General features: G+C 43.9%; 2 protein-coding genes across 4 annotated transcripts in view; one reads left to right on the forward strand and one right to left on the reverse strand.

Annotated features, from left to right (window-relative positions):
• Positions 1-4,564, forward strand: GNRH1 (gonadotropin releasing hormone 1). Its single transcript, XM_060283069.1, has 4 exons — positions 1-515; positions 613-754; positions 1,631-1,726; positions 4,493-4,564. The coding sequence occupies exons 1-4, from the start codon at positions 481-483 to the stop codon at positions 4,532-4,534; spliced, it is 315 nt and encodes a 104-aa protein (XP_060139052.1). The 5' UTR covers positions 1-480; the 3' UTR covers positions 4,535-4,564.
• Positions 4,565-7,228: 2,664 nt separating this feature from the next.
• Positions 7,229-16,218, reverse strand: part of DOCK5 (dedicator of cytokinesis 5) — a 148,010-nt gene continuing 139,020 nt past the window's right edge. For 2 of the 3 annotated variants that reach the window (XM_035138774.2, XM_035138777.2), the window contains exons 51-52: positions 15,462-15,565; positions 7,229-13,242 (exon numbers count right to left, since the gene is read on the reverse strand). In XM_035138774.2, coding sequence (XP_034994665.2) covers positions 13,141-13,242; positions 15,462-15,565 — 206 coding nt within the window. In that variant the 3' untranslated portion in view covers positions 7,229-13,140. Of the gene's footprint in view, positions 13,243-13,997; positions 15,247-15,461; positions 15,566-16,218 lie in introns of those variants that run through there. The other variant, XM_035138775.2, reaches the window with a different exon arrangement.

Raw genomic sequence — 16,218 nt, forward strand, 5'->3', positions numbered from 1 at the left:
TTTAGCAGAAGAAGAGATTGATATCCAAGACCTGAATGCTTTTTAGAGTTCCCCAGTCATCACTGTCACAAGCACTTGCAGTTAGGAAATCAGAAACCAAATTAAACCTAAAAGCTTCTTCCAAATAAGAATATTTCAAAGCCATTAAAATTAGACAAAAGATTTCAATTCCTCCCTGAAAATAGCAGAGTCACCTGGATCTTAATCTGCTTGTTTTTAATTTCCTCTTTCTAAAAAAGACCTGCTGCTACCTCCGAGGCTTTCAAAGGGAGGAAGATCAGCTGTGTTTATCCATTAGAGAAGAAGGCGCTCCAATTCCTTCCTTCCTTCCTTCCTCTCACTCATTATGATTTAAGACTGCAATTACAGTCAGCATGAGAGAGAGGGTTTGCGTGGTCACCTGGAGGAGATGCTTCAGTGGGGGAAATGGGCATCTATAAAAGGTGAGAAAGTACGACTCAAAGGAGGCGCCAGAGGCAAATGCTCTTCCTTTCCTTTCTTCTGCTATCAATCAGGTAATGTACTTAAACAATAAATGCAGTGCATTTTCACAGGACTATCCTAGGTAGATCACTCCATTTTTAATTTAATTTTTATTTTGGATTTTTGCAGAACGGAGAAGATTGGGATGCTGTTTGCCAGTTCCTTCCTGTTGGTCATATCCTTGACGATCTGCTCTGCCCAGCACTGGTCCTACGGCCTTCAACCTGGAGGAAAAAGGAATGCTGAAAATATGATAGAATCCTTCCAAGAGGTAAGCATGCTTCAGAAATGTGCATTGAAGATAAGGTCAGGTCCTCTGTAACTGGTGTGTGTGTGTGTGTGCATGTGTGCACATGTACAATGCATGCAAAATAAACATGTAAATCAGTATTCTGCACCCAGGTCACAGAAATTCTGCAGCAACAAGCCAAATTCTGTAAGCTGAATAAAGCTACAGTCAGATACATACTTTTCTGGGAGTAAATCCTATAGAACTCAATGGGATTAAGTGTATATAGGATGTCTACATATAATTTCTGGGTAGATTAGTATAGGATTGTGCTGTAAAATTATGCACCCCAAGAAAACTGCCGTGATTGTTCTTACCCAACTGAAGCCAATAAAGCTTACTACTCAGTGGACATCCATAGGATTGTGCTGTTGATATGTATTAGATCCATACTTTGTCATTGCTAGAGTACACTTACTGACATAAATGGGACTTGTCAGTCATGACTTATTAGTAGTGGTTAGAGTATTGGACTAGAACCTAGCAGACCAGGATTCAAATTCCCTCTTAATCATGAAGCTAAGTGGGTGACCTTGGGCCCAGGAGTGCCAACTTGGCCCTGTGACTGTGGGTACCCGGGGCTGTGGGTGCCATGGGTCCTCTGAAGGTGGTGGCAAATAAAGAATGGTCCCCAGCAAAGAGCCCTAGAACTCTGAGACTCCCTGCCTGGGGCTCCTGCTAGCTGGGGATGATGGGAGTTGGAGTCCATCTGGATGGTCACAGGTCCCCCATCCTTGGAGTGGGCAATACTGGCTCACATAGAGTCCAGGACCCCCCCACAAGAAAGCTCCCATGAGATCCTGCTCCAGATTGCTCCCCGATGTTCCGTTCTATTTCTTTTCCTTTTCTGCGACACAGATCACAAATGAGCTGAGTAAACTTGGGAAGCTGCAGCATTTTGATTGCAATGTGCCGCGTCAGCGCCCAGTATTCAAAAGCCTAAAAGCTGCCCTTGTAAGTATATTTTCCCCTCCTTTTCTCTCTTTCCCATGGGTGTGGACTGCTAGTAATGACAAACGTTTTCTCTTGCTGGTGAATCCTAACACCAACACTAATAGAAGTGGTGCCTCGCTACACGAATTTAATTCGTTCCACGGGTCAATTCGTATAACAAAAAATTCGTCTAGCGAATCCCATAGGAATGCATTGAAATCCCCCCATAGGAACGCATTAATTGAATTTCAATGCATTCCTATGGGAAACCGCGATTCGCTAGACGAATTTTTCGCAAAATGAATTCGTCTTGCAAGGCAACCTCCGCTCGAAAAATCTCTTCATTAAGCGAAAAATTCATCTTACAGGGCATTCGTCTAGCGAGGCACCACTGTAATGGGTCCTCTCCAGGGTTAGACATAGACTCAAAGAAATTAATGGACACAGCTTAGTTCCACTGGGTTACATCCAATACTAGTCCTTCTCAGAGTAGACCCTTTGAAGTAAATGGCCATGGTGACTTAGGTTCTTTCATTTCAATGGGTCTGTTCTAAGTAGAACATATTTGGTTGCAACCCATTAATTCTAATGGGTCTACTTTGAGTTGAGCATATTCGGCTGCAACCCAATGCCAAAAAGCAATAAAAAACAAACAAAAAAAAGATGCAGCATGGAGCTTAAAAGTCTGTCTCTATGTCGTCTAGCCTGGTGAGAGGCACCTCCCCGTTAATCCAGGCTCTTTGGAGTGAAAGAAACCAGTATCAGAAACTTTATTGTCCTTGAATTCTTGTTTTGCTTTGTATCTATGTACTTAAACCTTGATATATATTTTTCTAATACTGAATTTGTATGTGTTGTTTTTTGTTGTTTTTGAATTTACTGAATTTTCATTGTGGAAAAGTGGGCTATAAAAAAACTTAGTCCACCAATTCTTTAAATTTATACATTGCAGATCCTCCTAGTCTGCACAATGAACTTAAAAAAAGAAAAGAAAAGAAAGGATTTTTACTGTAATACAAATAATGCAATACAATAATCATATTACAAGATAGGTAAACCTCAAAACAATTAAATAAACAAACGAAAACAGAGGATGTAAAAGAAAGAAAAAGCACAGACAAGTTGACAAATAACTGAAAGGTTGGACAGGGGAGAAGGGATGGAGGGATATCTGGAGGAGGACAATGCAACAATGCATTTTGAGTTTGTTGCTGAATAGAATCCTTCCAGAGGCTCATACAAGATGATGAAAGAAGCTGTTTCTCTAGGCGTCATTGATGAAAGAGAAAGACGAACCAAGCTGCAGCAAAAGCTTTGGCACTGTCTGTAGCAAACTGGATGGCGTGAGAGTGTTTCTCAAGCAAAGCTGTGTACCCAAAGTGCCTATTAGCCCTCAGCGGTAAAGTCTGAGTGCGGTCATTCCCTACCTGTTTCCAACAACCCATTACTCCTACTGTGTTTGTGGTAAGGGAGCCTAAGGGCACACTGGGTGCTTGCAAGTCTTAAAAAATCTAGAAAACAAATAAGGTATCAACAGAGTGCTGGGCTATGATCTGGGAGACCAGGGTTCAAATCCCCACTCAGCCATGAAGCTCCCTGGGTGACTTTGGGCCAGAAACTGCCTCTCGGCCACACCTACCTCACAGGGTTATTGTGGGGATTAAATGTGCGTGTATACACCACATGTACACCGCCTTAAGTTCCTTGGTATAGAAATGAAATGAATTCAGTATATCCGTTATAATGTGAGGCGGGGACTGCCTTATCTTTTAATATCTGTAGAGTCTTTAAAAATGATGTGTGTTGCCGGGCTACCTAGCCTAGTAATTAGTGCAAAGAGCAGACAATAGGTTCTTTGGGGTATCCAGTAAATGGAGGCTGACAGGCTCTTAAAGTAAGGTTACCAGACGTCCCCGTTTCCCAGGGACAGTCACCGAATTTACAAATTTACAAAATCCTATCATTCCTACTGAAGTTGAAAAGCGTTTCTGCATTCATTGAAAAAAATCTGGTAACCTCATCTTAAATGAACAGGCAGAAGCTTTTATTACTTTAAGCAGAAACAAGATAAGTACAATAAGCAATATAAGCACTCCAACGTCTGTGTTCCATACTCACTAAAAAGTGGCACTTAAGATACAAGATCAAAAGGATATTAGGGACATAACTGCGAAGGTAAAGTTCATGGTTCATCTCATTTGCTGTGGAGTCCTTGGGAGCAGCAGATCCTTTCACTCAGTTGACGGGACCGACACTGACATTGACCGGTAGGACTTAGTGCAAAGACTCAGAAAGCTGCTGTTACCCAGCCCTTATATAGAGGCTTGTGAGCATGATCTAATAGCAGGTGTGCTCATTAAGTTCTGTCTTATCTCTGCAGTTGGCACAGTGTCCATCCTCCCTCTATTCCCAGTGATGAATCAAAGTTAATTGTCAGTTCCATATTGGATGGGCCAAGAGGGACATGTCCACTAGTTGACTCCTCTTCTCAGTTTGGCTGTTCTGATGGGTGCCAATTCTTAATTATTTTGACAGATGCAAGGTGTTAATCATACTGACAGATCTATAGCTTTGATTATATTGACATATTTATGGCTGCAGCTAGATCATTATAACTGCTCATTGTAAGTTACAGTATATATAACAAAGCTGCGTTGAAACCAGAAAGCACCAGCCATTTCTGGCCTGGCAATGAATGATGGCGATAGCTTTACTATTCAAGAGGATCTGAATGTTTTTATAAATTGCTTAAAAGAAAAGCAGTTGTAAACTTATTGTGTCACACAGGCACGTCTGACTGAAGGAGAGAATAGGCCAAAGAAGATTTAAATCTACAGAAGACCCTTCACCAAGAAAAGATTAAACCACCAAATATGATGTGGGCTTCACTCTGTTGCAAAACATGCAGAAGTATCAAACCGGGATCTTGGGAATGGGATCTTGGGAGCAAATCTACCAACATTTATGGAGCCACTGCATTGCTGATGCACCAATTAAAAATAAAATAAAATCGAACTGCTTGGCAATAGTCTCATATGTCATTGTTTCACGCTGATAGGATGCAAAAAGAAAAGTGTGTTTTTGCTGGTTGGATTAATTTAACTGTTGTAGCTTCCAAAAAATCTTTTAGATTTTCTGGGGGAAAACAATCCTGAATAGAGTTTTGCAAACACACATAACCTTCATTCACTTTCCTTTTGTGTCTTATTGCTGCTTTGATCTAAGAGCCACACTCAGCAATGGGTGAGTGTTCAGGAATCCTATGCTGGGTCTGGGTTATTTCTGGTTCAATCATTTTTCTATCTTGATCCTTTGCACCAATGGCATGCACCTACGCCACAGAAATCTGCTTTATCCCAAGTCAGGCTGCCGATCCATTGAACTCAGTATTGGCTACTGATGGAGAATCAGGATTTCAAAGTGGAGTCTCTCCCATCCCTCCCTGGAGATGCCAGAGATTCACCCAGGGACCTTCTGCATGCAAAGCAGATCCTCTGTCACTGTGCTACAGTCCCCCCCCCCCTACATCAGAACTACACATACAGTAGGTGTTTCTGATCCCCACTGAGGCACTTGATGGTGTGATAATAGTTTTAACTGTCATGGGTTTCCCCACAAAGTCCTGGGAATTGGTAGTTTGACGTTGTGGGATGTTCTTGTTAAAATATCTCCAAGCCCCCGCCCTCGCTTTTAGAACTAGAGTTCTGTGGTTTTCCTGGGGTAAAACTCTGATTAAAGCCATCTCATTCTGTAGTGCAAAAACATGCACTGTCTTTAATATTAACATCAATATTAGGATGGGAAAACTTCAGATCTGGCTGGTCTTCTTACTGGAACCTCTTGGTCTACCAACCAGAGCCAGATGCAAAATGTATGGGGATTGGGTGTATGGGTTCTGTACTCTTAGAACTAAGAACTAGGGCTCCTCTAAGCACATATTCAATCCACAAATTTGACAGCAATACCAGAACTGAGCTCACCAGTCTTTTCAGAAACAAAAATTCACACCTGGTTCACCCCCTGGTGTTTTTTTGTTTAGTTTTTTTGGGGGGGGCACACAGGACAACCATTTAGTGGGAGTCAGAAACTGTTCCTGATCTTCTACAGATTCTGAGCTACTTTCCCCCATCTAGATAGCTTACAAAACATTAATTGGTTTTAGTTTCATAGAATCATATTTTTAAAGTTGGAAGGGACCTTGATGGCCATCTAAAACCAGCAAGGTGAAAACCTATGACCCTTGAGATGCTGCGTCCACCATCCCCAACTATTGGTCAACCCTGATCCGAACCAACCTCCTGCTTAATGCTATAATCTTGCAACAGCAGCAAATGCCTCTGCTCTTAATACCTCCCGTGAAGGAGAGACAAAGGCAGTATTTTCCACTGTCAAACACCTCTTAGCATTAGGAAGTTTCTCATAATGTTCAGTTAAAATCTACCACCCTGCAATTTCCATATGTTAGTGCTGGATCTGCCCTCTGGAGCAACAGAAAGCAAGTCTCCTCCATCTTCTATGTGAAATGCCTGTCTGCTCACTCATTAATCTTATCTTCTCAGATTAAATACAACAAGCCAAGCATATCTGATAGAACTTGGTTGCCAAAACCTCTCACCATCCTAGTCACCCTCCTCTGACTTGCAAGGGATTCTGGTAATAATAATCAGGCATAAAAAAGAAGAAACAGCAACCCATGCAAAAGTAAAAGGGAGTGCTGCTAGGCCATTTGTGTGTGTGAACAGTAGAAGGGGCAGGGAGGAGTCTGCTAAGAAGCAGAGGGTGCTTCCATATATTGGGCATTCATACTTATTTGTTTGTAGGGAAATTAGACAACTTTGGTTATTTAATGAGCATTCATTCTGACTTGTTGACAGTGAGGTTGGATGAAGCCAAAGCAGGTGTTCTCTTTCTCCCTCTCTCTGTCTCCTTATAGGAAAATGTTCAATCTTTTGCAGAGGCAGATTTGTTGCATATAACCTCCCAATCAACAATAATTATGGAGCCCAAATTTGCCGGTATGTGATTGAATCCCGCCCTTAAAAAGTGACAGTCTTTCAGACATATAAGGATGCAATTTCTTCTGTGGGAAAAAATATTATTTTCAAAACTGATGTGGAAAACTAATAATCTGTCCTGGGCTTGGGGATACTTTTTTTGGGGGGGGGGGAAGCTACCTGTTAATGAAACATATTATGGGATAGAATTCAGTGGAGTTCCAGCTTTGTTCCATCTAAGAAAACATTGTTCCGCCTTTCTTTTTACCTTCTGGCGGTCTGGAGACCATTTTGCATGGATGTGAGGGCTGATTTGCCTGGCTGACTTTCCTCTCTTGCCTTTGGCATGTTCTGCAAAGGGGGGACAGGACCAAGTGAAAAGCAATGCACTGATTTCACCTGTGACCACTTCCTCCTTCAAATGAATTCTGGAGCATGCCCTGCCCCCCGACAGAGGACTGGCTCCACATGTCTATGCTTCCCACCATCGGACAAAAAGTACAAAGAAAAGAGAGGCAACACTTCAACATATAGATAATCATGGTTTTTCTCTTTTAATATTTTCATTTACAGTTATAAAAATAAATAAGGCAGGTCAGTCTGGTGCAATAATTCCTGTACTGAAAATAAAGTTTTAACTTAACAATACTTCAACAGGTGTGATGAGGTGGGGTGGGTGGGCAAACAAAAATGGGAACAGCATTTGTTGTTGTTTAGTCATGTCCGACTCTTTGTGACCCCATGGACCAGAGCATGCCAGGCACTCCTGTCTTCGCACTGCCTCCCGCAGCTTGGTCAAACTCATGTTCGTAGCTTCGAGAACACTGTCCAACCATCTCGTCCTCTGTTGTCCCCTTCTCCTTGTGCCCTTCATCTTTCCCAACATCAGGGTCTTTTCCAGGGAGTATTCTCTTCTCATGAGGTGGCCAAAGTATTGGACCCTCAGCTTCACGATCTGTCCTTCCAGTGAGCACTCAGGGCTGATTTCCTTAAGAATGGATAGGTTTCTTGCAGTCCATGTGACTCTTATTTAGCAGCCTTTAACAAATCTTTGGGTGTACCCTTTGCACTATAAAACATCTCTCAAAGGAAGTCCTCTCAACTCAAATTGGCCTAAACTGCTTAAGGTAAAGGTAAAGGGACCACTGACCATTAGGTCCAGTCATGACCGACTCTGGAGTTGCGGGGCTCATCTCGCGTTATTGGCCGAGGGAGCCGGCGTACAGCTTCCGGGTCATGTGGCCAGCATGACTAAGCTGCTTCTGGTGAACCAGAGCAGCACACGGAAACGCTGTTTACCTTCCCGCTGTAGCGGTACCTATTTCTCTACTTGCACTTTGATGTGCTTTCAAACTGCTAGGTTGGCAGGAGCTGGGACCGAGCAACGGAAGCTCACCCCGCCGCGGGGATTCAAACCACCGACCTTCTGATCAGCAAGCCCTAGGCTCTGTGCTTTAACCCACAGCGCCACCCGTATCCCTAAACTGCTTAAATGGCATAACAATTTGCTGCATTTAGCAGCCATTAACAAATCTTTGGGTGTACCCTTTGCACTACAAAACATCTCTCAAAGGAAGTCCTCTCAACTCAAATTGGCCTAAACTGCTTAAACGGCATAACAATTTGCTGGTGTACATATAATTGTGCAGAGAGAGAAAAACCACCTTTAGCAATAACATGAACATTCTGCAGTGTGGAATGCAAGATGTGCCACCTGCTGCTTTCCCAAAGATTCCCTCCACTGCGTTAACACAGCAAAACGTAAATCACAGAAGATAATAAAACAGAGCCAACTCTGGCGTGCCCCAAACTCAAAGTGCATCCCTGGAGAGCACTGCCTATTTATTGATACCCTGCATTTATTCCATGATGGGCCTGAAGTACATTAGGTTCCCAGGTGGTCTTCAATTCAGACCCAAACTCGATCCATCATCTTCAGAGCACAAGCCCTCCTTTATTCTTTTCATCATGCTCTATATTGCACATAGAGCACATGAGCTAGTCAGAAGGCAGTGCTGCAGTGAAACTGATGCAGGTGATGCAGTAGCATCACCACTGTTTTTTATAGTTTGTGTTTCTTTTTAGAGGGACAGAGATAGAGTGAATTGGTTCAATGGAGTAATGGTTTAATGGGTTCTTTGTTTTTAATGGTCTTCAAAACAAAGGAGCTACGTGGTTCCTAAAAGAGGAGAGAAGGAAAACGGGCACAACCGATAAAAGATTCAAAGTAAGTTCACGAAACTGCAGAGAAGAGGTCTGCATCGTTCAGTCTGGGCTACAGTTTGATAAGGACATGGTTTGTGTGCTGAAGACCCCAAGTTCAATTCCCAGAATATCCAGTTAAGGTGGTGAGGGGGACGACGACCCTGTTTTGATCCCTGGAGAGCCACTGTTGTTGTAGGCAAATACTGCGCTACAAAGACCAATTGACTGATTCAGTATAATGCAGTGTTGTGTGTGAAAAGTTACAGTTTGGGATTAAGAATAGAATCCTGGGACTGAAAAAGATGCAGACTAAAAGTTGTCACAGAGGACAAACCTTAAACCATGCAAGGCAATATGGCACATTTAATGGAATGGAAACTTGCAGACAAAAAATTGCTTTTCAAAGTTAGCAGTAAATTTCAGTTGGTGAAGGTGGCTCAGGACTCTGAGCTTTTTCTACCTTGTCCAGGGATGACTGGAAGACAGCAGTCAATAGGATCCAGGTTTCCAATTTAAGAACAATATATATCTAGGCACATTAACACAGAGCTGGCGTCATCTGTCATGCACCCAAAAAGGGGAGTGAAACATGGCCAGGATGTCCCCAGGAAGATGCACCAAGCTTTCCCCAAGGGGCTGGGAAGGGGGGCTCTTAAAGACACTTCCATGTAACCAGCACAGCTGGAGCCTTATGCAGTATGCCTTTGAAAACATCCAAGGCTTGCTTTGTGATGAGAATCTGCTATGAATCCTCCCATCCCCCAGCCAGCATATGCAATCTGTTTCCTGGAGGCACCTGGCAGTAAAAGGAAGGCAGCCTTTAGCTAAAGTCAGGCAGAAGTTGAAGAAATTCGCTGGGAAAAGATTAGATGTGGCAAGCTCAGTCAGTGAGAAGAAGAAGATGCAAAAAGATTGCCACCTTATGGCCTTGGAAGGGTAACAGCTTTGCAGAATACACCAGCTGCATTTGCACCTGATGTGAGAAGCAGTCTGCTTATACTTTAGGCACAGTAAAAAGAAAAGATCCAGTTATGCAAATGGATGCAGGTGCCCAATTTGCATATCAGGCATGAATCTTAATCTGGTGACTGGATAGAGAATCAGACTTACATGAGGCATTATACCTGGTCAAACCTCAAGCTCGGTTGGATAAATTGGTCCATCTGGCCTTTGGTATCATCTATCCTGATTAACAGCTCTCCCAGTCTCCAGCAGCAGCAATTCTTCCAGTCACCTTCCAAATGTATTTTCAAAAAGCTGAAGAGATACTGTGGAGAAAACCTGGGACCTCATGCTTGCAAGGTGTGTGCTCTGCCACTGAGCAATGGTTCCTTTGCCTAGTTGCTGTGGCTCTTAAAAGAGGGAAGCTCCTTGGAGGAAAGGTGGGAAAGCCAAGGGCAGAATGAAGGCTACATCTTTTAAAATGGAGAAATCATTACGTATAACCCTAAAGTCCCCACCTCAGCTGTGTAGCCACTTTGCCCAGGGTGGATACATGTGACTTGAGTCACTGAGGCTGAAGCAGATGCAAAGTGGCTTTTTGTGTTTGTGGGGAGAGATGCTGAACACAGGACGCCAAGTTAGTCTTTAGAAGCAGAGCATCTTAAGTTACTGCTGGTGGTTTCTTGAACAAACAAATACAAAACTTAAGAATGAAAACTGGTGCTGTAAGCACACAAGCACACACCACTCTTTCCCAATTACCCTGTTTGGATCCAAAACCCAATCATCATGCTTTTAGTGTCTGGAGTGACATCTGACAGTTCCAATTTGTTAATTACATGGATGTGCCCCCTGATCAATCAAGGGCACGCATCTGTGGTCTTCTATCACAGACATTTTGAATTCTTACTCTTCCCTTAATTATTTTATACAATCTCTGCTTTGAAGGGCAAAGTGCAATCTTGGGCTTGACTATCTGAGAAAGCCTAATGTTACATTCCTGGAAGTGGGAACTACAGAGAGATCAATGCAACCAAATGATAAGGAGATTGGATTAAGGCTGCCCAAATGCACATAAAATGGAAAACGATCGCTTACACCTTTGTTTACCCTGTAACTACAGGGTAAAGCTAAAGTGGACGAACATTAAAACTTTATTTGGACTTTCAATTCCTTCACACAATTAGAATTGCACAAGGGAGAAGAGAAGGGGTGTGATGGCTGACCCTTCCCCCTCCAATCTGCCCTACACTCACTCCAAATAGTGCAAGGAGACCTGTGCCAGCAGTGGGAAGAGGACTTACCCTCACTGCTGTCTTCAGCACTTCCCTTTGGTTCTCTCCCCTGGAGAAGACAAGGAGCAACAAGCTGTAAGCCATCTAGCCAGGTGAGAGGACCTCTTCCCTCCAAACTGTTTTTGCTGAGGCTCCTTGGAATGAAAGAAGACCTGCATAAGCAGGTAGGAGCTTCTTGTTAATTTTCTTTTTGCTCTGTACTTACTTGTTTACATCAACATTATTTCTTTTGTAATATTGAATTTAGTCTGTGTTTGCTAAATTTATGGTTTTTGCCCTATTTGAATTTATGGATGTAGACTTCTCTCCTTCACCCCACTGCTTTGTTCCTGAATGTTTATTGCAAGCCACTTTGGGCACAGCTCACTGTGGAAATGGAGCATGCAAATAAATTCAATCAATCAATCAATCAACCACCCCCCATGTATTGGAAGAGCCTGCAGTGGAGAGCCTGCTATATTTGTGGAGACTTCCTGTGTGATTTAGGATCTTGCTTGGTGTTAGCCAGCACCTACTCAACTCACCCTCTTGTAATTTTAGTTGTCTGGGGGAACTGAAAGTCTGAATATGACTAATCCAACAATGTGGATTAGTTCTGGAATATATATGAGTCTCTCTCCCTCTCTCTCTCGGGTTAGGCAATGAGCCTTTGGTACACAACAAGGAAACATGGAAGCATTATTTTACAAAGTCAAAACAAAAAACCCGATGAATGTAAATACATTACAGGCCTAGACACGTGGCTATACATACATTTGCAGCTTAGCGTAGAGTTCAGTTGCTAACAGGTCTTCATTTACAAATCTTGCTTTGGGAGACCAGGAAGCACCATTGTCCACAATCTGTCCTCTGAACTCTCAAGGATAATTACATCTTTAAGCCAGTCTTAAAGGCAACAAGCTATTTGACAGAGGAACCAAAAAATGTACACCAACCATTTCGGCAAAAGTAAGAAAAGAAGTTGAAGTAGTGTACTTAACCCTGTTTGTGTGCAAAGACTGGATAATTTAAGACAAAATAAGGAACTGACAGTAAAAATGACAGCACTGGCAAAGTCCTGAGAGAAAGAAATACTGAGAACTTCTGCTCTATACCAGAACTGTACATAGTGGAACAAAATGGGTCATGGGGATGGTGCCCTCTCTTCATCGACAAGAATCTTCTGAATAATATCCATGTACCTGACAAAGTAAAGCATCCAGGCAAGGTCGCTTGAACTTGTTGGGGAGCTTGTGTGGAAGACTGCAGCTTGCTCTGTGGATACACCTGTCTGTTCCAACATCGTCTTTGCCTGGGTGCAGATAAACTACGGTAATGAGAATCCATTGCAGCCTTGATGGACATCAAAGGACACCTTCCATACTACAGTGCTTCCGTCTTGCTTTAACGAGGATTAGACAAAGTCATGGAAGAGAAGGCTATAAGTGGCTATGTTCTATCCACTGCTGGAGGCAGCAGGATTCATAAAAAGGGTTGAAGAAAAGCTCAGGGGGTGGGGAGAAGATGCTGTTGCACTCAGGTCCTGGCTGTGGGTTTCCCACAGGCAACTGGTTGGCCACTGTGAGAACAGGATACTTTGGCCTGATACTGCAGGGATCTTCTTATAATCTGTTTAAAGACCAACAATCACCAATAAAGTGCAGAACTCCACAAAGGAAAACAGCTTCAGGACAGCTGCTGCCTTACTGGCATCAGAAGAAGAGGGTTGGAACAGACAAATTATTGGCCAGCTGAACCTGTCAAAGCTCAGATGCAGGTTGAAGGCCAACATGTTAATGCTTGGTGCCTTGATGTGCAATTGGGAAAATCAGAAGCTTGGGAATCAAACACCAAATCACTGGCACAGTTTAAACAGCTTGTTTTTGTAGGGCTGAAGAGGGTGCAGCTGTTTGTCCAGCAGGAGGAAATCACCGGGAAGCCCAGGAAAGAGAAGAAAAACATATACATGAAACAAGACAGCAGAGATTTCATTCAAGGGTGGGGGTCTGGTCTGGAGTTTTCATTGCAGTCCTGGATCTGAAGAAATGACACTGGATTTCCTTGCTTTTGGAGGAGGAGGGGGAGGCCTGACTTCCCGCCTGTTGGGCAAAGGTGGAGCGACCTGTAACCACACAAACACACACATAGATTGGCAAGTAAACAACAAGAAACCCATTCTCTATATTGCTTCCAAAGGTTAACAGGATGTCAGGAACTTCTGGATCTGCATGCAGCTGCCCCACGTGGTGAAACCACTGAACTGCAGCCGGCAGCCTTCTAGGTAAAGAGCCTTCAGGACTGACTCCATCCACCCAGTCTGGCCACTGGATCCTTCTAGGAAGGAAGCAAGGGGACCAACTTGAATAAAAAATGGGGCGGGGGGTAGAGATAAGCCCTGCCCCACATAATCACATGACAGAGTGCACCTACAACATTTGAATGACAATGGCCATTAACTTTTTGGGGGGCTCAGCCCCCTCAAATATTTTATTGGGAGGACCTAAGGGACCTCAGGGGGACCCAGGTGGCGCTGTGGTTAAACCACTGAGCCTAGGGCTTGCTGATCAGAAGGTCGGCGGTTTGAATCCCTGTGACGGAGTGAGCTCCCGTTGCTTGGTCCCAGCTCCTGCCAACCTAGCAGTTCGAAAGCACATCAAAATGCAAGTAGATAAATAGGAACCGCTACAGCGGGAAGGTAAAACGGCGTTTCCGTGTGCTGCTCTGGTTCGCCAGAAGCGGCTTTGTCATGCTGGCCACATGACCTGGAAGCTATACGCCGGCTCCCTCGGCCAATAATGCGAGATGAGCGCGCAACCCCAGAGTCGGTCACGACTGGACCTAATGGTCAGGGGTTCCTTTACCTTTACCTTTTAAGGGACCTCAGAGCCTCTAGGAGTTGGCTGCTATGGCAGGAAATAATATCAAGGGCTTCCTGTTCCAACTTCCTCCTCCAACCTGAGCTATGCTAAGATATTTGCCCAAACATACAAAGGGTTAAACTGTGGACACATGTTCCACCCCCCAACTCCTCTTCAGTTCTTCATGCAATTAGACTGAGTTTGAAAAAGAGTTTTAAAGCATGTTTAATACAACAGACTTAGAAAGCTCCCCTCAAACAGGAACCCTGGCTCATCAAGGTTTCTAGTCGCAGGGAGAGGTTCCAAGTGTGTTCAATTAAATGTGCTTAAAAACTCTTTCCAGACTTTGGTGTTTATTGTGCGCAAGGGTTTCAGGAGCAGCTAGTGCACCAGGAAGCATTGGGAGCTGCGGTTTATGTTCATTACCCTCCCCCATTTGACCGTTTGTGGGTTCAGGTAAATGACTATTGTCTGCACCGACTGACAGCAACTTTCCAGGGTCTCAGGCAGAGGTTTTTCTCATTGCCTACTATCTCAGGAACTTGGGCTGCTTCAGATATTGTTAGGTTGCATCTCCCACCACACTGTCCATTGTCCAAGCATGGGGGATAAGGCTATCAATGGTTACTAGTCATGATAGCTATATATTACCTCCAGGATCAGAGGCAGTTTGACTCTGGATACTAGTTGCTGTGGAATGTAAGAGCCCTGCTGGGTTGGACCAAAGGCCCGTCTGTCCAGCATCCTCTTCTCACAGTGGCCAGCCAGATGCCTATGGACAGCCTGCAAAGAGGTCCTGAGTGCAACAGCTCTCTCCTCACTTATGACTCCCAGCAACTGGTATCCTGAGACATACTGCTTCTGATGCCAGAGGGAGAACATGTCCTTCACGAATTCGCCCAATCCACTTTTACAGCTGCCTAAGGGGGTGGCTATCACTACCTCTTATATATTCTATAGCTTGACCACTGTGCAAAGAAGTACCGTCCTTTGGCCTATCACTACCTCTTATATATTCTATAGCTTGATTACACTGTGCAAAGAAGTACTTCCTTTGGCCTGTCCTGAATCTTCCAACATTCAGCATCACTCGATGTCTAACACTGGATGAAGAAGAGCAGAAGAGGGGAACTGCACAGGTCCCCTTGCTTGTGGGCTTCCCAGAGGCATCAGGCAGGCCATAGTGAGAAAGACAACACAGGACTGCAATTTTCAGCAGCAGCCCCACATCTTTGCAACATTCACTGCCCAGTGAGAGCAGATATCCCCTAGGCAAAAAAGAAAAAGAGAGAGCTGTATACTACCACCCCCTTTCTGAGTAGAATATTTCCAACCACTCTGGTGGTTCCAGGAAATGAGCCAATGGCCTAGCCAAAGACACCTTTTCATGCAGTACCACCCTAAAAAGCCCCTGGGGAAATTTGCACTGCTGCCACTATATCAAATAACTCAATCCAAAGTATGTCACTTTCCATTTCCTTACCTCTGCAGAGTTCCTTGAGCTGCTATTGCATTTGGGTGGAGGTGGGGGTGGAGTGCTCTGCAAGTTAAGAGTTGCTAATCCATCTGCCTGCAAAGAAGGAAAGCCTAGAGACAGAGAAAAGAAAAAAGGATGGGTTTTTAAAAAGTTAGTGGGCGAAAGACGAGAAACTGCCTTGTGCTTTTACACACACACACACGCACACACACTTTAGCAGGTGATTCTGGACAGATGTGTCAATTTGGAATCCCACTTGCAATTCCCCAGCCCTAAATGTCTCAGAAGTTTTGTCTGTGCTCGTCAAATGAATTTAAGCGCATGTGAAAAACGCACACCTGGGACAATGGGAAAGGAAATCCAGAATGACACCAGAAATGTCCAGTGGGGGTTCCTTTCTCATTGGACTTCATCCCTCACAGTTTCCTGAACTCTTAACGTCTAGTGATGGAATGAGAAAGTCATCCAAACTTCAGAAATAAATTATGAACATCGTCTCAGTATTTGCAGCAGAGGGTAAACTGAACCAAGTCTGGGATGGCCTTCTGAGTTTATGGTTCATTTTAAGAACCATGGGATTAGGAAGGTCTGGGTGGTCCCTCTTCTATTTAGCTTTGGAAGACCTAGGTTTGCTGGTGGGGGAGGAAGCAGTTTCTAGCCCTTGTGGCTAGAGAAACATGTTTGAATCTGCGATGGTAAAACCATGCCAAAGTGGTTCCCAGTGTTGAGCAACTTGATCTGCAGATAGGGATGGGGAACATGT

Source organism: Zootoca vivipara, chromosome 15 (genome assembly GCF_963506605.1).
Source record: "Zootoca vivipara chromosome 15, rZooViv1.1, whole genome shotgun sequence".
In the NCBI taxonomy this organism is placed as follows: domain Eukaryota; kingdom Metazoa; phylum Chordata; class Lepidosauria; order Squamata; family Lacertidae; genus Zootoca; species Zootoca vivipara.